Source organism: Hevea brasiliensis, chromosome 2 (assembly GCF_030052815.1).
Source record: "Hevea brasiliensis isolate MT/VB/25A 57/8 chromosome 2, ASM3005281v1, whole genome shotgun sequence".
NCBI lineage: Eukaryota > Viridiplantae > Streptophyta > Magnoliopsida > Malpighiales > Euphorbiaceae > Hevea > Hevea brasiliensis.
Genome location: NC_079494.1, coordinates 99,765,678 through 99,792,183, shown reverse-complemented (window position 1 = coordinate 99,792,183; position 26,506 = coordinate 99,765,678). Strand labels below are relative to the sequence as shown.

The window sequence follows — 26,506 nt, the reverse complement described above, 5'->3', positions numbered from 1 at the left end:
TTCGCAGTCGTTCCCGAGGAGGTCACTCATCGCTGTGACTCTCGGCTCGTTTAACCTCTTATGTTCTGTTTTTCTTATTTGTAGTTAACTAATTAAACATTACTAATTATTTATATTTATGGCTTCTCAAGTTGTCTTAGGTGTGGCCCTAATCCCAATAATTGTCCGGACCGACACCGGTCACCGGAACAGTGAAATCTACCAGGCTATGCAACGGGGGTGTTACATTAAAAATGTAGGAAATGACAAATGAAACCCTGTAGTATGAAATGAAGAAAGTGGCGCTAAATGCTTTCTTGTTTTTAGAGCTAAATTGACTGGCATCAACGGTGATCTTTGATTTTCCAATTTTTTACATTAAAAAATGACAATGAGAAATAATCCGTTCACGAATCCTCATGTTTAGGAGTACTGCATCAAGCATTTTCCCTCCAACATTTTCAAAGTAAATATCTATGCCTTCAAGAAAATACCTGCATAATCAGAATTTCTCCCCATGAACGCTGGTCACAGAATTCTATTGAATACTATCAACTTGTTTCTTGAGAACAGGACATCCTATTAGACATTTCTTGTGAAAACTTTATTGAGATGTATGAGAATATATTAGATCAAAGATTGAGAATGATGTCTAGAATTTAATACTACTGACCTTTTAAGAGCTGCATCAAAATCTGGCTCTTCCTTGTAGTTGAATGCCTCATCGAATCCAAACTTGTTCTTCAGCAGATCAACCTGGTGTTTTAGAAGTGATTAGGAAGAAAATAAAATTGATTAAATGATAAAAAAGAAAATGCTCCATGAATTGACTAATGTATCTTGACTACAATTTAGCAAGAGAACAAGACTACTAGTGGCTAGTCTATGCTTAGTTGAAGGGTTTATGTGTAGTAAAAGGCATACGCAATGTACAATGCTTTCAAAAAATATATGGCTCTGTATTTATATTTGTAAATTGAACTTTTATTACATTATGGTTGGGAGAGCTTTTCAGTAGCACAAATAACTCCAATTATTGTCAAATAAACCAAACAAACCAAAGGAATGAATTTGCATATTTTCCTTGAAAATGAATGCAGAGGTAATCCAATGCAATCTACTTAATACTTAACCAGCCAATTAACATATTGGATGCAATGATTCTAGGAGTTTCCTCACCTTTTCTTTTGATCCAGCACTTCCAACAACATAACAACCCAATAATTTTGCTAATTGCCCAACAATCTGACCAACTGCACCAGATGCTGCTGATGCATAGAAATATTCTCCTTTCTTAGGAGAGCATAACTCATAAAAACCAGCATAGGCAGTCACACCAGGCATACCTAAGCAGTGCAAAATAACAAAAGAAGTAAGAGTTTTAACCATCAGGTTGTAGGATTGCTAGAAAAAAAACTAATTTTCCTTGCAGCAGAAATTTACAAGTTCCAGATGCTTTATCTAACACATTATTTCAAATCATACTTTCATGTGCTAAAACCTTCAGCTTTCATGTGCAGGAGCAGTAAAACTGAGGTTATTAAATTTGAAATTATTTTTTTTTTAAAAGAAAAAAATGACCTAGAATTCCAGTATAATAGGAAAGGGGCAGATCTGTTTGTTCAATTTTAATCAAAGCCTGAGGATCAACTGCGAGAGTATACTCTTCCCATCCAGTAAAACCCCAGGCCAGGTCTCCTTTCTTGTAATTTGGATGTGTAGAATCCAGAATTTTGACTACCCCATATCCACTAAGAGGCTGCATAATTCTCAACATCATGTTATTTGGTTTTAAGAGGAGAACTAATGCCAGTAACAGATCAAAGAAAATATCTGAAAGTGTTTTTAAATTGAATTAAATTGAATTGTAGAACAAGACTGATGCTAATGCCTATTTATAGGCTTACAAATAACTAAAATGCAGAAAAAAAATAGGAAACTAGTACTTGCTTTGACAAAAAAAAAAAAGAAAAATAATTTCAGATTTTTTGCTAACAACATAACTAATCTTGAGAAAATACTGCAGAATTTTGCTGCAGTAGATTTTGAATCATATCTCCAACACTCCCCCTTGATTCAAAATCACATACTCGAAGCAAGGCCCTCAGATAAACATGTCTCTGACTTGATAAAGCTTTGGTGAAGATGTCTGCAACTTGAACTTCAGTATTACAGAACTTCATAATTATTTCTCCTTTGGTGACCAGTTCTCGAATGAAATGGAATCTCAGCTCGATGTGCTCTATTCTTCCATGAAATGTAGGATTCTTGACATTGCAATTGTTGATTTATTATCACAGTAAAGTTCAGTTCCCTTTTCTTGCTTTTACTGCAAATCGCACAACATTCTCTTGAGTCAAATGCATTGACACGCAGCTGTAGTAGCAGCCACATACTCTGCCTCAGCTATTGACAGGGCTGCTGTTACTTGTTTCTTGGAGTTCCCTGTGATGGCTCCTGATCCTAGCCCGAACACATTTCCAGAAGTGCTTCTCCTATCTTCCAATGAGCTTGCCCAATCACTGTCAGCAAAGCCAACCAATCTGAAATTGATTACATGAGTGTACCAGATTCCATAATTCAATGTTCCTGCAATGTACCACAGAATCCTCTTTGCTACTCCATAGTGTTGCATTGATGGATTGCTCATGAATCTTGACACGACTCCAACTGAAAATGAAATGTCCGGTTGTGTGTGTGTTAAATATATCAATCCACCAACCAAACTTCTAAATTGCTTATGATTTGCTTCTTCAGCTCCATCCTTTTGGTGTAATTTTTTATTCACGTTCATTAGAGTAGCTACCATCTTGCAATTGGACATGTTGAATTTCTTTAGCCGGTCCGTTACATCCTTCTTTTGGCAAATGAACACTCCAGCTTCATCTTGCACTATCTCTAGTCCAAGAAAGTAATGCAGCAGTCCTAAATCTGTCATTTCGAAGTTTCTCATCATGCTAGACTTGAACTCTTCTACAAGTGCTGAATTTGACCCCATGTAGATTATTGATATATGCATTTCATATTGTCATTTAGGTTAAGTTTCATAGTCATTTTATCCATTTATTAGTCATTTTTAGTCAATTTTATTAGTTATTTACTTAATTTTACATAATTGTCAATTTTTAGATTAATTTATAATTTTGCTTTTGTTTTGTGGATAAAATGGTTTTTTGAGGGACCAAAAGGGTAATTTGCAAGTGAGAGTGAATTCCATGTCCAAAAGTGTAAAAATTGAAGCTTAGAATTGAAGATTTTTGAAGACTGCCAAAAGTTGCATAAGGAGCTGCATAGCCTATGCAGCTTGTGCCCAGAAAATCAAAAAAATTCTTAAGCTGCTGAAAGTTGCATAGCCTAGTGTATGCACCATCTTATGCAAGAAACTGGAGAAATATTGCAGCTCTGTCGAAATGTGCATCGCTTCCTGCATAGCTTATGCACCTTCACAGAGGATGAACTTAAGCTTGCCAAAATCTGCATGGCCTCATGCATAGATTATGCATTAGCTTATGCAATTGACTAGAAAATCTCCTAATCTTGCCAAAATGTGCATGACCTTCTGCATAGCTTATGCAAATGCTTATGCACCTTCACGAAAACTCTCTAAAGCTTATCAAAACATGCATAGGGACGTGCATGGCCATGCAAACCTGTCTTCACCTATTCATTCCAGTTCTAACTCTGCATAAGATGCTGTATGGGAATAGTTTCAGCCATGCAATTCCTCATTAATTGACTGAAGAGGCAAGATTTTGTCACGCGTATATGACCTCACTAAACACCATTTTAGTCCATTTTTAGGGTTGATGTCAGAGCACATAAAAGGCATTATTACCTCATTTTAAAAAGGAGCAGCAGAGGTAGAGAAAAGGAGGAAAAAGATTGAGAGAGAGGAGACAAAGGAGTCGATAATCTCATTATTTTCTATCTGAAGCTCTACTTCTTCTTTTTCTCCACCATTTTCTACACTTCTTTCATAAGGTTTCTTCAATTTTAATTCTCTTTTCATCTTTTATTCCCTTATTTTGCTAAAATCATTGTATAAAACATGAGTAGTGAGTAGTTCTTTTTAGATTCTGGAGTTGGGTATGTAATATTTGAGATATTTTGAAGATTTGAGTTGATTTATCCAGATTTTATAGGTATTATGAGGTTTTATCTATTTCTTGTGTGCCTAATGACATGGTTAGTGTAGGATATCATTAAGTATTATTCTTAATCCTTGGTTGGAGTACCAAAAGGAGAAAACCCAGTGATAGATAATCACGAAATTGGACTTAATTAACTTAGATCTAGAAATAGACTAATGATTAAGAGAATTAATAGATTGATTAATGGGTCTTAATTAATTTCAACTCCACGAATAGGATTGAGTTAATTAAGGCACTATTTGTCTCACCCAAAAGAGAATTCAAAGGATTTAAGAATTAATCTCCTTGAAATCTATAATTTTCATATGTTTGGATAATCAATTTAAAATCTCAAAATAGCTTAAATATGAAATCCAAAACTTCGGAATCACCATTTTATCAATATTAATTATTAATTTTTATTGCTCATTACTTTAATTCTTGCCTTCTTTCATTTTGCTGAATTTCTTTCTTGCAATTTTAGTGATACTTGCCATTCAATTATTTTCTTTGTTGAATTTGCATATATACATATTAAATCTCCAATATCTTCATTTAATTAAATTTTAATTTAAATTTAATTTAGATTAGTAAACTTTCCAATCAAAAATTCAATTTAGAACACAACTCTTCGAGGGAACGATAAATTTTCTATAGTCCTTGAACGACCCGTGCACTTGCGGTTGGGCTATATCAAGTTTTTGGCACCGTTACCAGGGAGTTGTTTGTTTAAGATTGAATTCTTAATTATTTTAGTTGTTTATAGTTTTTATCTTTATTACCCTTTCATTTTGTGTTTGTTTATTCTTTTTAGGTACTTTTTAATCTTTTATGAGAAGTACCAAAAGCACAAGTGACACATCTCTATTGTTTAATCCTGAAATTGAAAAGTTTTGTAGAGCCAACAAGAAAGAGACCAGAAGAAGAAAAGAAGCTTTGAAAGCCGCTGAAATTGAACCAGAAATGACTAAAGAAAGAGTTAGAATTGGTGGTGGTAATGGTGAAAATAATCGAAATAATGAAAATGAAGCTTATGGAGAAGAAGTTGTCAATGTTAATGTGCCTAGGGGAAGTATAATGGATCATGCATTCCCTCGCTTTGATGATTTGAGAGAAAGTAGTACAAGATCAAGGATAGATGCAAACAACTATAAGATGGATTTTAGAGTACTATAGATGATTTAGAATTCTCAATTTGGAGGTCATCCTTCAGAAAATCCTCACACCTATCTTAAGAAGTTTGCTGTGATTTGTGACATGCAAAAGCAACCTGGAGTATGTTTGCCTGGTTTTACAACCTCGCAAGTGCACGGATCGCTAACAAGTAATAAAGTGATAAGTAGAGTATCGTTTCCACGAGGACCTTTGTTTAGCAAGTACCAATCTACACAGTAATTTTGACTGTCTAGGCTATCGAATATTTAGGGAATGAAGTTCGTTAACTTTAAACACTAGAATAGTAAACTTAAAATGAAGTAATCTATTTTTGGAACAATCCTGGAGTTAAGATTTCACACTTGAATCTTATTAGGGATGCTATCTCGTTTATTTACTGAATTGAGGTTCGTTTTCTTTGATGGAAATTAGCCATAAGTTATCCCAAATCCTCTCTCAAGGCATCTAGGGTGTATTCTAATTAATTCAAACCCTACTTTCGTGGTGATCAAATTAATTAAAATCCTTTAAGACCTTTGACTAATTTTTAGGTTCCACGAAGGTATCAGCCTATGTCTAGGTCATAATTCCTAGGTTCAAGATCTTGATTTTCTAATGTTAATCTTCACCTTTCAATCCTTCAATCAACATCTACAATCAGGTCTAAGTGGGTACCATCACATAGCATGCATTAGGATCACAAGAAATTAAATCAAGAAATGAATCTCAAATCTAGTAAATAAAACTTAATGTTCATTCATAATAATAATTACAAGCATTACTCTCCTAAATCCAGGATAAGGAAACTACTCACTCATGGTGAGTTCAGCAAACATCATGATAAAAAGTAAAAACAGTAAAAAGAAAACCATGTAAAGAAATAAAGCAATAGGAATCTATCTAGGGAGATGAAACGAAGAAACCGAAGATAGTTTACAGCTTTGATCTTGTGGAACTTCAGCTGGAGAACTTCTTTTGGTACTGATGCGGAACCCTACAGCAGCAGCCTTCAGCAACACTCCCGACGACCGTCATCTTTTTTTCTTTTTTTTTTTTTCCAACCCTCTCTTTTGACGTTTTCTTTTCTATTTATATTGGTTGCTTTAGGGTTAGGTTGTTCTGAGTCCAAAGGGCCTTAGGAGTCTCATTTTTATCTGAAAATAGGAGGGAAATTCAAGTTATAAAACTGGCTGCAGTATAGTACATGGCCCGTGTGTCACTACACGGGTCCTGCAAAGTAGGGTCGTGTAACTTGTTAGAGGAGAATCGCGTGGTCTTGTTTTGGCACAGAAAGTTACACGGGTCTATACCAACTGCACGGGCCTTATTACAAGGGCCGTGTACTGTTGTTCCCATAGGTTTCTTCAAACTTGCGCTCAGCAGAGACTTACACGGGTCCCTGTAGATTACACGGGTCTTGTTACACGACCCTTGTACTTGTGTTTCTCATCGATTTTCTTGGCTTTCTTCTGACAGAGATTTACACGGGTCTGGGGTTTGGTTTACACGACCCGTGTACTTTGTATCAGCAGCAATTCTCTGTCTCTTGACTCCTCCAAGCTTTTCTTACACTCCTATACTTCTGTAGCTTCACCCAAACACTTGAAATGATGTAGAAAATATGAAATTAAGGGCTTTATAATAGAAATTACAAAAACTATTGAAATCAACTATTATGCATGAAAATGCTTGCCTAAATGCTATGAAATAGTATGTAAATGTGCTTAAAAACATGTATATAATTCAAGTGTATCAGAGTATCAGATGATGTAGCAAGGTTGAAGTTATTTCCATTCTCTTTGAAGGATAGAGCATTGGATTGGCTTGATTCTCTACCTCACAACTCAATTACAAATTAAGAGCAGCTCACTGATGCATTTCTTGCACAATACTTTCCACCTGGAGAAACACAAGAATTAAGGAATCAAATGACAACTTTTGGACCAAAAGAAGATGAGACTCTCTATGAGTCATGGATGAGATGGAAGGAGTTGGAGAGACAATGTCCACATCATGGCATTCCAAAATGGATGATAAATTAGAATTTTTATGCAAATGTCACTCCTGCTATTAGAGGAATTATTGACGCTCAGACTGGAGGAGAGTTCATTCTGAAGCAGGAAGATGAAGCTTATGAACTTTTGGAGAAAATTGCAAAGAACACTCATCTTTGGAGTAGTCTAAGAGGGCTAGCTCTAACACAAAAAAGACAAACTGCTAGAATGTATGATCTTGATTCATTTAATATGATCAATGCCAAATTTGATGCACTTACAAGTGTCTTGGCAAAGAAAATGGAAGATTTAAGCACACTGGTTACCTCATCATCCTCGAGAAATTCTCAATAAGTTGCTTATGCAGAAGGGACAATGAACTATAGAGAAGATTATGGAAAACATGTTGCATATGTTGGTAATTATGGAAATAAGCAGATGGGCAATCCCTATTCACAAACATACAATCTAGCCTAGAGGAATCATCCCAATTTTTCATGGGGAAATTAACAAAACCAAGGACTAAATCAAAATTTTCAACTACAGCAGTAAGGAAATCCCTATTAGCAGAATAGGCAACCATTAGCTAATTTTCAACAGAGGAACATGAATCTTGCACCTCTACCAAGACAGTAAGAGCAAGGTCCTAGCATAGAAGCACTATTGCAACAAATCCTTGCCAATCAAACTAAGCAAGATGAAGAGATGAGAGAAATAAAAGTAAGATTGGAGTAGCAGCAGACATATAACAGAATGCTAGAAAACCAGATTACTCAGCAAGCAAGTTCTTCGGGTAAAAGTCCATGGGAAAGCTTCCAAGTCAACTAGAGAATCCTAGGGAACAATGTCAAGCTATTACATTAAGGAGTGGGAGGATAGTAAACAATGAGAAAAATGAAAAAAATGAAAAGAGAGAAAAGGAGAAAGATGTTGAGGGAGATGGAAAACAAGAAAGTGAAAAAGAAGAGATTTCAAGAAAAAATAAAGAATAAGTTGAAGAGAAAGAAGAGAAGTATATACCTCCAGAGCCTTACAAGCCATAGCTTCCCTTTCTACAGAGATTTCAAAAAGCCAAACTTGATAAGCAATTTGGGAAGTTTTTGGAGGTCTTGAAGAAACTGCACATAAATGTGCCTTTCATTGATGCTCTTTCACAAATGCCCTGTTATGCAAAATTTTTGAAGAAAATACTCTCAAATAAGAGGAGACTTGAAGATCATGAGACTTTAGCTCTGACAACAGATTGCAGTGCCACACTTCAAAGGAAGCTCCCTCTTAAGCTTTAATCAAGGAAGTTTTTCAATTCTATGCCATATTGGGGAGTCATGTTCTATAAAAGCTCTATGTGATTTAGGGGCTAGTGTTAGCCTTATGCCCCTCTCTATCTATGAAAAGCTCAACATGGGAGATCTTAAACCAAACCACATATCTCTTCAGTTGGCTAATCCGGAAGGGATTTTAGAGAATGTGCCTTTGAAGATTGAAAAGTTCCATATACTAGTTGACTTTGTCATTTTGGACATGGAAGAAGATTCTCATATGCCAATCATTTTGGGGAGGCCTTTGCTAGCTATAGCAGGAGCATTGATTGATGTCAAAGGTGAAAAGCTTACTCTTAGAGTTGGAGAGGATGAATTAAGTTTCAACATTAGCAATGCCAATAAAAAGCAACATCAAAATGTAGACTCTTACTTAAGAGTTGATATAGTTGATAAGTTAGTGGAAAAACACTTTAAAAAGAGTTATCCGAAGGCTTCTCTTGAAAATTGTCTTGTTCATGAAGGGAGTACCAATGATGAAAAACCAAAAGTCGCAGCCTTTGCACAACATTTGAAGAGTAATCCACCTTTTCCAATGGCACCAGTTTTTCAAATTAAGCAAGTGGAGAAAAGTAAAGTCAAGCAACCATCTCTCAAAGAAAAAGATGCACCAAGGGTTATCAAGAAAGAAATGGTTAGATTTTTAAATAAAGTGATAGGGATCTTTTTATGCGATGGAAAGAAGATGAAGTATAGATTCATTGAAGCACCTGTTTGGAATAGAGGCAATAAATTCCAATTTCAACCACCATGAAACATGACAAGAGTCAAGCTAATGACCTTAACTTAGCGCTCTTGGGAGGCACCCTAAGTTCTTTTGTTTTGTTTCGGTTAATTTTATTTTATTTGTTTTGTTTTGCTTTGTTATCAAGCACTCCTAGATTCAATTTTTGACAATTTTTCAATTTTACTTTGTATAGATGCCTATGAGATGAAAGAGGAGAAACTGCAGCATGGAGGAGTATTTTAATCTTTTCATACTTGTTAATATTTAGAAACTGATTTAGCTTCATTTAGCATGGTGCAAAATTTTGCTAAATTGTGCAGCAGTCAATGAGTTTCCTAATTTCTTGATATTTATTTTCTTAAATGGTTGAAGTGAACTCCCAAATTTATTCCCTAAGGTGAAATTTATTAGGAAATTGTGTGTTTGGTTGAAGAAATGAATAATTAATTGATTTGTGTTATTTGAGGATGAGTTGGCATATGAAACTTATTTTTATTGTGTTGGGAAATTGGAAAATGCACATTTCTTGTTCTATATTTTGATTTGATGAGATCTTTGTGTTTCGGCATATTTATTTTTCAAAGTAAGAGTGTACTAACATGATTCGAGAGTTTGTTGGTGTGTTAAAATTGCAATTTTGCAGCATTGAAGGAAAGTGATACTATTCACATGTATAATTCTATAGATTTAACTGTTCACACTACAAAATTTACCGTTCTTAGTGCACAATTTTGCTAAATTTACTGTTCACGGTGGTTTTTGCATAGTCTATGCACCAAACTATGCAGTAGCTCTTTTCTAAGAAATTTATTCATTTTAGTAGCATTGTTAAGGGACTTTTCAATCTTAATTGCTTCCAAATTTGCCAATTCTTCATTCAAGGTAAATTCTTCTCACTTTCTGCAACATGCTTCACATTCTTGCCATTACAAGTAAGCTTATTTTCTCCATTGGCTGAAATTTGATTCTAACTATTCTAGCACTTGTAATTCATCAATATCTTGCATCTTGTTGAACCTTTTGAATTCCTTTATTCATTAAATCTTTTTATCTCATCTTGGCATCTATTTTGACATTGAGGACAATGTCTGATTTGAGTTTGGGGGTGTATATAAGATTTTTGTAAAAATTTTTAGCATTTTTAGTCTAAATGCATTTCATTTCATTTCATGCTATACATATATCATATATTCACAATGTAAATAGTTTACAAATACATACATACCATACTTCATATAGTAACCATATATAAATTTACATATAGATTTTTTTTTAATTTAGTTAATGCATTACTCATTTTTAGGAACCATGCATTCATGAAATAAATTTTTTTTACATTAAATCTTTGCCAAGTCCTTTGAGTAATGAAAGTCACTTAGAAGAGTAATTCAGCCTACCTTTAGTTGGGTTTGAGGATTGAAAGTTTCCTTAAGGATGCAAAGTTTTGAAGTGTTTGCCCTTGCTTATATCTTCTTAGCCAAAAAGTCACCCAACTAGTCATTCATAGATGGGAGTGTTTAGAGAGAGCTAGAGAATAAAAGGTAGTCAAGCGATATCTCACCAATCCTAGAATAAATTTTTTAAATCTTTCGAGGTAAAATATTAGCTTGTACTTGAAAAGAGAGATGATTATACATTCTTTGATTTAAACCTTCTCATTTTAAACCTTTGGCCTTCACTCTTTAATAAAAATTAACCCTTGTAAACCCCCTTTGAGCTTACATTATTCCTAATTTTCTTGGAACCCTTATTTCTACCTAGCCAATAGACTAAACACTACCTACCCTTTAATGAGAATAATCATTCATAGTAATTGGTACAATATAAAAAAAGAAGAAGAAAAAGAAGAAGAAGAAAAAATAATATATATATATATATATATATATATATATATATATATATATATATATATATATATATATATATATATATATATATATATATATAAAAGGGAGAAGAAATGCTTATCATTTTGTAAAAGTGCTAGGATATATGTACTTGTCATTATTATCATTCAAATTGAAAGAAACCAACCCAAAATAATTAAAAAAAAAATAAGTTTAGGGGTAGTATTTTTTTAGGGATAATTATCAAGAGAAGATACAAGATACAAACTTAAAGTATCAAAGTGTCCCTTCATTCTTTGCATTTTGTAAAATATGCTAGCACTTAAAATTTTCCCTTGTATATTTCTCTCCTTTATCAAAAAAATAAAAAATAAAAAAATAAAAAAATGAAAAAAAAATGAAAAAAGGAGAAAAAGAAAAAAATAATAAATAAGAAATGTATCTTATATTTTCACGATTGAAAATATTCTCATGTTTTGAATCATTTTACCCCTTTTTTTGTTAGCCTCATTTTGAGCCCTATAGCCCCATTATATCCCTAAAAGTCCTTTGATCTCTTGATTATACTTGCCACATTAGTAGAGATAGGGATAGTAAGTTTGCTTATGGGATTGGGAATTTATTCATTCATTCATCCACTTCTATATTCTATAGAGGCACTTTGGCTATTGATTGTTTTAGACTTCTTTTTGAGCATGACTTTCTCTTATGATTGATTGGTTTGGGAACTTTTGAATGATTAATTGACTTGAGGCTAAGTGATGAAAGCTTGGTTAAGCATTTGATTCTTTGCATTTTGAATGATGGGTATATGGATTGTTGGTATGGCTAAAGGTGAGATAGATTGCTTTAGTAGGTGATTTTCATAACTCCATGGACAAGGCACCCCAAATTTTGCATTAAATTTTAAAAGTTTACTTGAGGACATGCAAAGATTTGAGTTTGAGGGTATTTGATATATGCATTTCATATAGTCATTTAGGTTAAGTTTCATAGTCATTTTATCCATTTATTAGTCATTTTTAGTCAATTTAATTAGTTATTTACTTAATTTTACATAATTGCCAATTTTTAGATTAATTTGTAATTTTGCTTTTATTTTGTGAATAAAATGGTGTTTTGAGGGACCAAAAGGGTAATTTTGCAAGTGAGAGTGAATTCCACGTCCAAAAGTGTAAAAATTGAAGCTTAGAATTGAAGATTTTTTAAGACTGCCGAAAGTTGCATAAGGAGCTACATAGCCTATGCAGCTTGTGCCCAGAAAATCAAAAAAATTCTTAAGCTGCTAAAAGTCACATAGCCTAGTGCATAGGCTATGCACCATCTTATGCAAGAGACTGGAGAAATATTACAACTCTATCAAAATGTGCATGGCTTCCTGCATAGCTTATGCACCTTCACGGAGGATAAACTTAAGCTTGCCGAAATTTGCATGGCCTCATTCATAGATTATGCATTAGCTTATGCAACTGAACAGAAAATCTCCTAATCTTGCCGAAATGTGCATGACCTTCCGCATAGCTTATGCAAATGCTTATGCACCTCCACAGAAACTCTCTGAAGCTTACCAAAATATGCATAGGGACGTGTGCATGGCCATGCAAAACTGTCTTCACCCATTCTTTCCAATTTTGACTCTGCATAAGATGCTGCATGGCCACAATTTCAGGCATGTAATTCCTCATTAATTGACTGAATAGGTAAGATTTTGTCACACGTAGTCCATTTTTACGGTTGATGTCAGAGCATATAAAAGGCATTATTACCTCATTTTGAAAAGGGGTAGCAAAGGTAGAGAAAAAGAGGAAAAAGATTGAGAGAGAGGAGAAAAAGGAGCCAACAATCTTATTATTTTCCATCTGAAGCTCCAATTCTTCTTCTTCTCCACCATTTTCTATGCTTCTTTCATCGGGTTTCTTTAATTTTAATTCTCTTTTCATCTTTTATTTTCTTATTTTGCTAAATCATTATATCTAACATGAGTAGTGAGTAGTTCTTTTTAGATTTTGGAGTTGGGTATGTAATATTTGAGACATTTTGAGGATTTGAGTTTATTTATCCAGATTTTATGGGTATTATGAGGTTTTATCCATTTCTTGTGTGCCTAATGACATGCTTAGTGTATGATCCCATTAAGTATTGTTATTAATCCTTGATTGAAGCACCGAAAGGAGAAAATCCAATGATAGATAATCACGAAATTGGACTTAATTAACTTAGATTTAGAAACAGACTAAGGATTAAGAGGATTAATAGATTGATTAAGGAACCTAATGGGTTTTAATTAATTTTAACTCCACGAAAGTAGGATTGAGTTAATTAAGACACTCTTTGTCTCACTTGAAAGAGTATTCAAAGGATTTAAGAATTAATCTCCTTGAAACCTATAATTTTCATATGTTTGGATAATCAATTTAAAATCCCAAAATAGCTTAAATATGAAACCCAAAACTTCAGAATCACCCTTTTATCATTATTAATCGTTAATTTTTGTTGCTTATTACTTTAATTCTTGTCTTATTTCATTTTGTTGAATTATTTCTTGTAATTTTAGTAATACTTGCCATTCAATTATTTTCTTTGCTGAATTTGCATATATACATATTAAATCTCCAATCTCTTCATTTAATTAAATTTTAGTGTAAATTTAGTTTAGATTAGTAAACTTTCATATTAAAAATTCAATTTCGAACACAACTCTTCAAGAGAATAATAACTTTTCTATACTACTTGAGCGACCTATGCACTTGTGGTTGGGCTACATCAATTATATCATCTGCATATGAGCAGACAATGATGAAATTAGTGATGCCTTGCCTCTTTTGATACAGAGTAGGCTCCTTTTCGCTCCTTGCATAACCAGTTTGCCGAAAATACGCATCAATCTTGTTGTACCATGCTCGTGGGGCCTGCTTTAAGTTATAGAGAGCTTTCCTTAGCTTATACACTTTTCCTTCTTACCCATTAATCACAAAACCTTTAGGTTGTGAGACATAGACTTCTTCTTCAAGTTCACCATTGAGAAATGCCAATTTTACATCAAATTGGTACACCTTTCATTTGTGTTGTACTACCAATGCTAGGAGCATTCTCACGGTTTCAAATTGAGCCACTAAGGGAAACGTCTCCACATAATCAATCCCTTATTGCTGAGAGTATCCATTTGCAACCAGTCGAGCCTTATGCTTTTGAGCACTTCCATTTGCATGAAATTTGGTCTTGAAAATCCACTTTAAGCCTATTGCATTCTTTCCATCAGGCAAGTCTGCTAGGTCCCAGGTTGAGTTCTTTTTTATGGACTCGAGCTCTTCTTTCTTTGCCTTTTGCCACTCCTCTTTCTCTGTTGCCTCCTCATAAGTTGAAGGATCTGGAACTAATACAACAAATTCTTTTTATTCGTAGATTTCCCTCAGCGATCTGAATTTTCTTGGTGATGTCTCCTCTGAAGATTCGCTTGTTGAATTTGAGGTTGCACTTGGTGTAGTTGCTGGGCTGTGTTCAATTAGAGTAGAAGATGGTTAATTAACTGAAGTTGAGTTTATTTCCTTAATTAATGGAATCTGAGACTGATCTTCCTTGTTGCTGTTGCTATTACACTAGTTCTAGCCTGCATCCTCATTAAATACTACATTTCTACTGATAATTATCTTGCCAGTAATAGGGTTATGCAATTTATATGCTTTGGACTCAAAACAATAGCCAATGAAAATACATTTCATTGATTTTTCATCTAAGTTTTGGCGAATTTGAGGATTTATTAAAACATAAGCAATGCAACAAAAAACTTTTAAATGGCTTACAGTTGGTTTGCTCCCTTTCCATGCTTCATATGGAGTGCAATTTTAGACTGCTTTTATTGGGGAGAGATTTAAAAAGTACACTGCTGTTGTAGCAGCTTCTGCCCAATATGAATTTGGCAGTCCTTTTCCTTTCAATAGACTTCTCGCCATCTCCACCACCATTCTATTTTTACGTTCTGCCACTCCATTCTGCTTCGGAGTATATGGTGCCATTAGCTCGCGTTGAATTCCATTTTCCTAACAAAAATGATTGAATTCCTTTGAAAGAAATTTACTACCTCTGTCTGTGTGAAGCGCTTTTATACTGGTGCCGATTTGCTTCTCAACCAATGCTTTAAATCTCTTGAAATTCTCAAATGTTTCTAATTTGGATTTCAGGAAATATACCTAACTTACTCTGTTAAAGTAGTCCGTGAAAAGAAGAAAGTAATAGCTGCCTCCTAATGACTCTGTGTTCATAGGATTGCATAGGTTTGAATGAACCAGTTCAAGTCTTTTGTTGGCTCTTCGTGCCTTCCCTGTAGGAAATGACTTCCTAGTCTGCTTGCCATAAATAAATCCCTCACATGTGTCTAGTGTTTGAATTTTTAGTAATCCATGAACCATTCCTTTTTCTTTCTAGCAGTTACAGTCCTTTCACATTCAGGTGTCCATATCGAAGATGCCACAACTTGGACTCATTTTGTTCTCAGCCACCAAGGCAAAATCTTCCACAGTGGAGACTTCAATTGGAAACATTTTGATCTTGGTCATTTGGACATTTACAATTACTTGGCCTAATTGTTTATCCTTAATTACACATTCTTCACTATCAAACATAATTGAGTATCCATTAGCCATTAACTGTCCAACACTCAACAAATTGTGTGCCAAGTTAGGGACAAATTAAACATCATGTAAAAGCTTTGTTTTACCTTGGCTAGTTTTAATGGCTACTATTCCTTTCCCTTTAACCTGTATTTCTTGATCATCTCCTAATTTGACCTTCCTTTTTTGAGTCTCATCAAGTTATTTAAAAATCGCCTTCTTACCTGTCATATGATTGGAACACACGCTATCTACAAACCACACTTCACCTTGTTTATCAATTGTGTCACAATATGCCATAAACAATTTGTTTTCTTCATCAGCTTCTTTTGTAAAATTTGCCTACTTATTTTTAAACCAGCAATCAGCTTTCATGTGTCCATATTTCTTGCAATGATGACACTGAATGCTGCCTTTATTTTTATTGAATCTTTGCTCAGATCCTCTGCCTCCACCTCTGCCACGGCTGGAATTCTTTCCTTAAAATCCTCCTCTGCCCCTTCCTCGACCTGTAGCTTTTTCTTGCTCCTTTTAGCCTTCTCCTTTTGCCTGAAATGTTTTTTCTTCATTCTTTTCTTCTATTCTATTGATTCTAGCTTCATGAGATTGTAAGGAACCCATCAACTCATCAAAAGAATAAGTGGATAGATTCTTGGACTCCTCAATAGCTACAACCACATGGTCAAATTTAAGAGTTAAACTCCTTAGTACCTTTGTCACAACAGTCTTCTTTGAGACTTCTTCTCCATAAGATCTCATTTGGTTGACAATTGCTTTTACTTTTGTTGATAATTCCTGCACTGATTCTCCATTCTTCATGTGTAGATTTTGAAATTCTCGATTGAGTGTCTGCAACTTAACCATGACTACTGTGGATGAGCCATGAAATGCCAGCTGCAAAGTTATCTAGGCCTCCTTCACTATTGAGGTCGCTATAATTTTTGAGAAAATTGATTCATGGACAGCTTGTTGAATGAAGAACAATGTCACGACCCAATTTATGGGCCGGACTGACACTAGAACTTGGGTTAGCATAAAGCCCCAAAGCCCATAGTAAGCCTCATTGTAAAGCCCAAACAATAAGCCCAATTTTAAAACCCAATTCAAGAAAATAACCGGACAGAGCCCGCTATAATCAGGACCATTCAACGGGGAGTTTTTGACTCACCCGACTTGTAATATAAAAACCAATCCATTTGGGGAGCTCAGCTCATCCACAATCCATATAAAACCAAATGGGAGTCCAACTCCCTCATCCATCATAACTATTCATCCACACAATTACACATACATATAGTTTGTAAATTACCCCCGATTTAATAAATCTTACAATCCAGCTAAATATTATAGTCCTACACATGTGGAGGGCTAGAATTCAAATTTAACATTACAAAATACAAAAATAATAGCAAGTAGACCTGTGAAGAAAAAGGCAGGTTAAATGCAAGAAAAACTTTCCTGTAACCTGGAAATATAAGGTGAACATGAGTGAACATTCGACTTATGGAGTAAGATATGAATTTTACATACAATTTCTATAACTATCTAATTCTAATGCATCATTAGAAACAAAATGTATCATATTCATACAAGCCATAAAAATCAAGTCAAATCACGTAAAAAAACAATCTGGAGCACTCACACACCTATGTCAAATCCATACTCATACATACATATATGGGGAGCTGATCCCCCTACACAACGCTCTTAGTTCTAATCTCTGCCAGCGAGATCAACTCAAAGTCGGACTTTCTCTTATTATCCAAATGCGGGGGCCAGCGAGATCAACTAAAAGTTATGCCTATCTCGACTTATTCATAATAAAGATTGGGTCCTAGCGAGTCAAGCTCCAGCTGCATCTACCTATCCTACCCATATCTATATACACCACATGACCAACTCACACACACAGCTCCAGATTGTCATAACACAACAACCAGGGCAATATCATCAAATATAAATGCGAAATAGGGCATGCATAATATTTAACTGCCTGAAATATAATAATATTGAAATTGTAAATAAAATCAATATCTACTCACAAATTTACAGGGGGTCACTGCGGCGGTTGGACGGAGGGGTAAGGTTGACTCATCTCACCTAAAATTAGTATACAACAATTCATCAGTATAAAAATCTAAAACTTAAGAAGTAAAGACGCCCTATTTTCTGCCAGAAATCCGACAGAATTTCTCATGCACCTAGGACTTACCCAACCTGTAAAAATATTTAAATGACACTTCTAAATCTCAATTTTCCACAACCACAACTCATCAACAACATATGGTTCCTCCTGGGTCCTCCAAATCAGTCAATACTCACAATCTAAGAAAATTATATTTTAGTCCCTGAAACTAACCTTTTTGCAAAAACCACCAAAACGTGCTTTAAAAATTCTAAAATTTTGTCCTGCTGTCCTTAGCAATATTACAAAGCTAATACAAAAAGAATTATAATTTTCTAGCCTACCACGAATAGTTTATAGATTTTTAATATAATTCAGGCATTAGATAATTAAGAAAACTTAGAGTTCGAGTTTACCTACGCAAATACTGGCATTGGGAATGCATCTAGGGCATCTGAAGATGGTGAGGTAGCCCATAACTTCGATTCAGTTCCAAAGGAATTCTGGTGACCTATATGTCCAGCCCGAAATGCAGATCCGAGCAACAATCGAATCTCTGTGAAATGAAAGTATCTACGTAAAGCCCACAACACCAGAGGTTAGAATAAAATATTTATATTTACATATAAAATAATTATTTGAAAATTAAGGGTGTTACATTCTCCCCTCCCCTCCCCTTCCTCCCCCCCCCCCTCCCCCTACAGAAAATTCATCCTCAAATTTTACATAAGGCAGAATAAAGAATTATAAGATTATAAAGTGGACAAGTACGGGTACTTGTTACACATGTCCTACTCTAACTCCCAAGTACAATCTTCTACCGATTGGCCCCTTCACAAAACCTTAACCATAGGAATCTATTTTGACGTTAGCTGCCTCATCTAAAAGTCTACTATGGCTACTGGCTACTCCTTGAAGGTTAGGTTTTCCTTCAACTCCACTGTATCAGGTTGTAACACATGGGAAGGATAAGGTATGTACTTCCTAAGCATGAAAATGTGGAACACTAGGTGGACGTGAGAAAGGCTTGGTGGTAACAGATAGACCACTACTCCAACTCTATCAGTAATCTCAAAAGGCCATACGTATCTGGATGTGAGCTTGCCCTTCTTCCCAAATCTCATAACTTCCTCCATCGAAGAGACCTTCAAGAATACATAATCGCTCACTGTAAACTCTACATCCTTTCGCCTAGGATCTACATAGCTCTTTTGTCTGCTATAATGTCCTAGCTATTATCATCATTTCATAGCGAAACTCGCACCTCAAACTACTCCTTAATCTTTTTCTGACATCTTCAGTACTCACTGTACCTCCACTGTGCTTGACTTGATATCTCATAACTTCAATCAGCTTTGGTGCTTACCTCTCCTTCATTGTGCCCTAACATATCTCTTAGTGACTTCAGTCCCCATTCCTCTATTTTAACAATATCTACTTCCCAAAGACATAACTTATGTTCTTTATCCTATAGTATCTTATGAGATGTTTTTAAGTAGCACCTATTATAGGCATCTTGTTCAGCATCTTTACTTGTCTCATGACCTTAATGGTTAATACCTGTGCATCTTCTCACTCCCACGACACTTCAAATTTCCAATCTACTTTGTGTCATTAGTAAGGTCCTTAGACCAACTCCTGTCCATTTTATGCATCTAGTCCTATAGAGCTCCATCCAAGTACTAAGTGTACCCTACACCATCTATCAACATTGGAAAGTGAACTGGGTCTCTTCTCTTATATGATAAAAGTGTTTGTATTCCCTGACAACCCCGTTCATCTGACTTTATCATTTCCCACTCCTCTAGAATGGAAATACCTTGACTTCTTCCTAAAGCTTCTTATTATGTGACATATTTCTTGACACATTGACACTTAGATTATGACTACACTACTCCTTGAATCTGTCATCTCATCATAACTTGTTTTAAACATGCTTTAGTGTGTCCCTAGCTTACTTATTCCTTCTTATTCTCATCATTATAACCAACTTTACCAAGCTTTTCTCCTGTTCGTTAGATCTTATCCACTTCCTTTTTCTGTTCTGCTATTGTTGACATCTTTCCAACCTACTGTACTTATTCTTTAGCCTTTGTCCTCTCTCACCCTTATACCTTTTTCTTTAAGGATGTTTATCCCATCATTAACTTTAACCTACTTTTTATTTCTTAGTCCTATCTTGATTACTAGTTTCATTACTTTTGGAATTCTAACCTTACGATTGGTTACTACCAGCTCATCCTTTACATTATGTAACACTTATAATTGGCCATAGAAAATTCTTCTTATATCTCATTTTCCAACTTGAGCATGAGCACATTATCTTTCCCTACTACCCTTATAGGAAATTGCTCATTATGGTTAGATAGGAGCCCTTGAAACTATAAGTTCCACCTGAATTGACATAGCTGTGGAAAATGTGTGCTATGCTATAATTTCAGATAAGATATTTTACGTGTTCATTCTCCTTAATATAACCACATATATTGCCCATGGCTCTCTAAATTTCAGCCTCAAATTTACCTATCAGCAATAATTTCATCCACTGAAACTCATTCACAAATAGTACTTTCTCCAGCTTATATTTTAGAACGGTTGCAAGCCCAAGTAACTAATTTGATTTAACTCCTGTTACTACCCTGATTGTCCTTTCATACTTAATATTATGCACTCACTTAATGTCATTTCCTTTTAAGGACAATGTGTATAGACTGTTGCCTACCGAATTCTTAAATACTGGGTCATCTTAACACAATTTCCCTTACTTATATAGTCTTTTAGAGCTAAAAGCACGAGCTAAACTTGAAGAGAAAGAGAAATCTCCTCCTATAATCATTAGCACACTATTGTCTGTAGAATAATGTCCAACCCATGTCTTTTGGTCTTCTTATTGAAATTTAATAATCTCTTCTTATAAGGTATTAGCTGCAACAATCCTTCTGTTGTACCACCAATTTGCCTGACATATCATCTTAAGATTTATTATCTTTACTTGTACTCTATTTTTACCTTTTATGCCTACCCTCGCTCTTTTGCATCCCTAAATCTTGCTGTAATCTAGAAGATACCTCTCACAAATAGACTCTTCCAGAATAGATTCCAATCATACTTACTATCGTTCTGTCACTTATTTTCATTCATGTTTCTTTATAAAGTGACCCTATTGGTCATACTAAAAATGCTTACCTAACCTTTGATCGCAAACCCCATAATTGCTATCTCACCATCTCTACGCATGACCTAAGCCTATATGCCTTTTTCCACTATCTCTTTTTCTTATCATGCCTATTTGAATCATTAGACTTACTTTTATTTAACTTACTACTTATTAATTCACTCCTTTGCCTGATAGGATAGTTTAGGACACCATTACACATTCTATAACTTTTGCTTGCTCTGGTTGCATTCCTCAACTAACTTTTCTCATACTGTTAGAAGTTTAAATAGATCTTATCCCATTGCTACCTACTCCATCTTGGGAACAAGAATAGACAGAGTTTGATCCATATCCTGCAACTCCAAACTCCATGTTTAGGTTCTTGACACTGCCTAAACTATGACATGCTCTAAGTCTTACACTTTTAGGTTCTATATCTTGACAAACGTCCTCCTTAATGTTGTCCTTTTCTAAGCTCTCTATCCTTACTTTTCTGTCTATCTCATTTACCTTGCCTAGAATTGCATTTTGCCCTCTTTGTATCTTGGTTTCTTAATCTTATCATAATTTGGGCTTTTTTTAGTTCGTTCTTTAGCTAACTCCTTTTTAGCTTATCCAAAATCAAACTTCGACTATTTTATTCTTTAGCTCTATTCTCTTTCTTGACTTGACTGTCATGTCATAAACTTATATCCCTTCACTGTCTCTATCAAGTCATCAACACGTTGATGTTACTCAGAATTGGTCCTCTAACAACTCTAGCTAGTACTTCTACTAGCATGCAGGTTATCTCTTCTGCTGCATTTGATCCAACTATTTTATCTTTCCCTTCTACACTTCTTCTATATAAATACATATTCTATAATTTATCTATGCTAACTTCTAACCTTATCCCTTTTTTTTTTACTTAAAGTATACTCTTGTCTTGAGCAATAAGAAGCTAAGGAGAAACTCAGGGAATAGCAGCCATGCATTCACTATGTGATCTCTATTTTTGTCCTTTAGACTGCATACTACCCTCTATTACGTCGAGGAAGGATCTGCAGGAATTCTATTTTTTCCACTTCCACTTAAAAAGCCAAAACTTAAGATACTAGGTATCCAAACCTGTTATTAAATTCAAAGGCTTTATATCCATCATGATCTGATTACTTATGATTTCTACAGTGGAAGTTGTACCCTCTTTAGGGTACTTGAGCCAACTGCTCTCTACCACACTCTACAATCCCATCTGAGATACTATTCTATAGGTTACCCTCAATAGTAGTAACCTTCTGTCTCTCCTAAAGGATAAGATCATACCCTACATCACAATTGACTGTAATAGATTTACTGTATCTGCCACCTTGCCATAACCATATTAAGTCAATCATATTGCAAACCCCTTAAAGCATCATTTCACAAGCTATGTACATATTCATAGCATCCGGCCTCCTCTTAGGGGAGTAAAGTCATACTCTGCGCCTTATTGCCATACAAAAAGATACTATTTGCGCTAAACTTTAGACAAAATATCCATTGTAATGCTAAAACTGTCTAAGACCCCATATCAAAGATCAGATGGTCTCACCCCGTAAGTGTTACCTTTACTTTGTAACTATACTAAAATCTCTAATCTTATGGCAACTCCTGATAAAACTCTAGCTCATACTAGGGTAACCGAGTCACTGACTCTAGTTACCACCCAACTGTGACCTTCGATAATCTAGCTTAAGAGTTTTAAACCCCTAACTAGGAGTTTCAAACTCTCCTGTAGAAATAGAACTCTGTTCTGGCATAACTGTATCGAAAAAGAAGCCGTCTGCAAACACCTTCATCATGGAACACTATGGGAAAGCATGCAGCTCCATACAATAATCCCATATCGGTATTGTAATCTGCAGTTTACAGCACAAACATCAAGAACATTGCATAGTTACTACGATTCGTCCTAAAAGACTAATTTCCCAATCTTTTATCTCTCTCAGATTTACTAATACTATAACTTTCTTTGATTGGGCTATCCACTGACAACTGCTAGCAGTGATATCTTCACTCCCATCTAGGGTAGTTACACTGCCAAAAGTCACCTTTATGTCTTCATTCCTTGCACTAGATAGGTATGCCGCTTAAACCTATACTGATAAAAATACAACATTCTTTGGAGTATGTATTCCCATGGTAGAGCTCAACATGTTTGTTAACTCTATTTTACATCTCTATGTACTCCATGAATATCAAGACACTAACTGAAGCACTCTTATATTACCCGAGGTACAACGCAAAAGTTAAAAACATGGACTTACAGAAGAATACGAAATAGGATCCTATACTCCATATGAGACCTCCTCACAAGACTCTTTTTAAAACCCTAGACATGTACTTCCCATGAATCTGAAGCTTAAGCTCTGATACCATTATTATCATGACCCAATTTATGGGCTAGATCGGCACTAGAACTTGGGTCAGCATAAGACCACTAAAGCCCGTAGTAAGCCTCATTGTAAAGCCCAAACGATGAGCTCTATTTCAAAACCCAATACAAGAAAATAACCAGACAGAGTCTAGCCATAACCAGGACCATCCAACGGAGAGTTTTTTACTCACTCGACCTGTAATATCAAAACCAATCCATTTGGGGAGCTTAGCTCACCCTCACAATCATCCACAATCCATATAAAACCAAATGGGAGTCTAACTCCCTCATCCATCATCGCTATTCATCCACACAATTACACATACATACAGTTTATAAATTACCCCCAATTTAATAAATCTTATAATCCAGCTAAATATTATGGTCCTATACATGCTGAGGTCTAGAATTCAAATTTAACATTACAAAATACAAAAATAATAGCAAGTAGACCTACGAAGAAGAAGACATGTTAAATACAAAAGAAGCTCTCCTGTAACCTGGAAGAATAAGGTAAACAAGAGTGAGCGTTCGACTAATAGAGTAAAATATTAATTTTACATATAATTTCTATAACTATCTAATTCTAATGCATCCCTAGAAATGAAATGTATCATATTCATACAAGCCATACATATCAAGTCAAATCACATCAAAGACAATCTAGAGCACTCACACACCGTGTCAAATCCATACTCACACATACATATATGGGGAGCTGATCCCCCTACACAACTCTCTTAATTCCACCTCTGCCAGCGATATCAACTCAAAGCCGAACTTTCTCTTATTATCCAAATGTGGGAGCCAGCGAGATCAACTCAAAACTGTGCCTACCCCAACTTATCCATAATAAGGATCGGGTCCCAGCGAGTCAAGGTCCAGCCACATCTACCCGTCCTACCCATATCCATATACACCACATACACACCAACTCACACACACAGATCCAGATTGTCATAACATAATAACCAAGGCAATATCATCAAATATAAATGCAAAATAGAGCATGCCTAATATTTAACTGCATACATATATGTATAAGTGATGCATGAGCATGCCTGAAATATAATAACATTGAAATTATAAATAAAATCAATATCTACTCACAAATTTACAGGGGGTCACTACGGCAGTTGGGTGGAGGAGAAAGGTTAACTCATCTCACCTAAAATTAGTATACAATAATTCATCAGCATAAAAATTTGAAACAAGACTTTTAAGAAGCAAAGACGCCCTATTTTATGCCGAAAATCCCACAGAATTTTCCTTGTATCTAGGACCTACCCAACTTGTAAAAATATTCAAATAACACTTCTAAATTTCAATTGTCCACAACCACAACTCATCAATAACATATGGTCCCTCCTGGGTTCTCCAAATCAGTCAATAGTCACAATCTGAGAAAATTATGTTTTAGTCCCCGAAACTAACCTTTTGGCAAAAACCACTAAAATGAGCTTTAAAAATTCTAAAATTTTTCCCCGTGGTCCTTAGCAATATTACAAAGCTAATACAAAAGGAATTATAATTTTCTAACCTACCACAAATAGTTTATGGATTTTAATCTAATTCAGGCACTAGATAATTAAGAAAACTTAGGGTTTGGATTTACCTACACCTATTATGGCATTGGGAACGTGTATGCGGCATTTGAAGACGATAAGGTAGCCTATAACTTTGATCCAGTTCCAAAGGAATTCCGATGGCCTATCTGTCCAGCCCGAAATGCAAATCCGAGCAACAGTCGAATCTCCGCGAAACGAAAATATCTACGCAAAGCCCACAACATCAGGGGTTAGAATAAAATATTTATATTTACATATAAAATAATTATTTAAAAATTAGGGGTGTTACATAGGCCTTTGAATCTTTCTTCTTATTTTCTCTCAATCTGATCTCCTCATCTTGATCATAGTAGCCATTTTCCACCAAGTCCCATAGCCCATGTGACTTGAACAATGTTTTCATTTTGATACTCTAGAACTCGTAGTTGTCTCCTTTAAAAATTAGCATGGAAGGTTGGGCTATACTCACTGTACTGCCGTTGTTAGCCATGAAGAAATGCCCAAGCTATGAAAGTAACCAAGCTCTGATGCCAAATGTTTAGTTTTATGGGGAGAACTAATGCCAGTAACAGATCAAAGAAAATATCTGAAAGTGAAGAAAGTGTTTTTGAATTGAATTGCAGAACAAGACTGATGCTAATGCCTAGTTATAGGCTTACAAATAACTAAATTGCAGAAAAAATAGGAAACTAGCTGTTACTTGCTTTGACCAAAAAAAAAAAAGAAAAATAATTTCAGATTGTTTGCTAACAACATAACTACTCTTGAGAAGATACTGCAGAATTTTGCTGCAGCAGATTTTGAATCAAATCTCCAACACATGTCACTAAAAAACTTACCTAAAATTGGAAACCAACAAAACCAGAAAATTGAAATTTCCTACACATTCAAATAGAACTCAATTCTTAAGTTTTCTATGAAGATTGATTGTGTTAACCAGCAAGGAATTAAGATAGTGGAATTGAATTCTCAATGGACCTCAACTCGTTGATCCAAAGGGTCTTACGGGAACTAAAAATTTACATCAAGAAATCTCAAAACACCCAGAAAAAAAATGAACACAAATTGAAGTAAATTGAACTGGTTATTATATATGATTCACTGACCTCTCCTGGCTGGAAGGAAGGAGCAAAGGAAGGGGTGTCGAGCTTGGTCATGCGGCCTCGCATATAAGGATCACAAGATAAGTAAAGATTCTTGAGCAAAACAGCATTTTGAGTGCCTTCTGGGATCTTTAGCTTTATAGAAGAAGTCATAATTTGCATATCAGACTCTTTAGGATACCCAGTAACATAGTTCTTCAATACCACCTGCTTGTTGCTCACTTCTTCAGCCATTGTTCTTCGTTCGGTAGCTTTTAATTAGTTTTTGTTGCTCTGGAGAGAGCGCCTTATATAGGATCGAATATGGCAAAGGAGGAAGGAGGAGCACGGCCCAACTGTGAACAGTGAACTACTGGTGAGGGCTGCAATAAACGCGGCAAACAAATGTGAAAGAAAATAG

At 35.1% G+C, this 26,506-nt stretch overlaps 1 protein-coding gene and 1 non-coding gene across 2 annotated transcripts; both read right to left on the bottom strand.

The window, feature by feature from the left end:
* Positions 1-313: 313 nt before the first annotated feature.
* Positions 314-26,506, bottom strand: LOC110638896 (2-alkenal reductase (NADP(+)-dependent)). The gene is made up of 5 exons (XM_058136319.1): positions 26,110-26,506; positions 1,561-1,738; positions 1,159-1,325; positions 653-735; positions 314-473 (listed from the first exon to the last, which is right to left on the bottom strand). Exons 1-5 carry the CDS (start codon positions 26,338-26,340, stop codon positions 353-355), a joined length of 780 nt encoding a protein of 259 aa, XP_057992302.1. The 5' UTR covers positions 26,341-26,506; the 3' UTR covers positions 314-352.
* On the bottom strand, positions 7,177-7,284 carry LOC131178047 (small nucleolar RNA R71). Its single transcript, XR_009147178.1, has one exon. It is a non-coding gene; the product is annotated as a small nucleolar RNA R71 (small nucleolar RNA).

Excerpts from the sequence above, each read along its gene's own strand:
- LOC110638896 (XM_058136319.1), bottom strand. The coding sequence starts at position 26,340 with ATGGCTGAAGAAGTGAGCAACAAGCAGGTGGTATTGAAGAACTATGTT. Across the intron at positions 736-1,158 it reads GTGCTGGATCAAAAGAAAAG|GTTGATCTGCTGAAGAACAA; the intron begins GTGAGGAAACTC and ends CTAAAACACCAG. Across the intron at positions 474-652 it reads TTTGATGCAGCTCTTAAAAG|GTATTTTCTTGAAGGCATAG; the intron begins GTCAGTAGTATT and ends CTGATTATGCAG.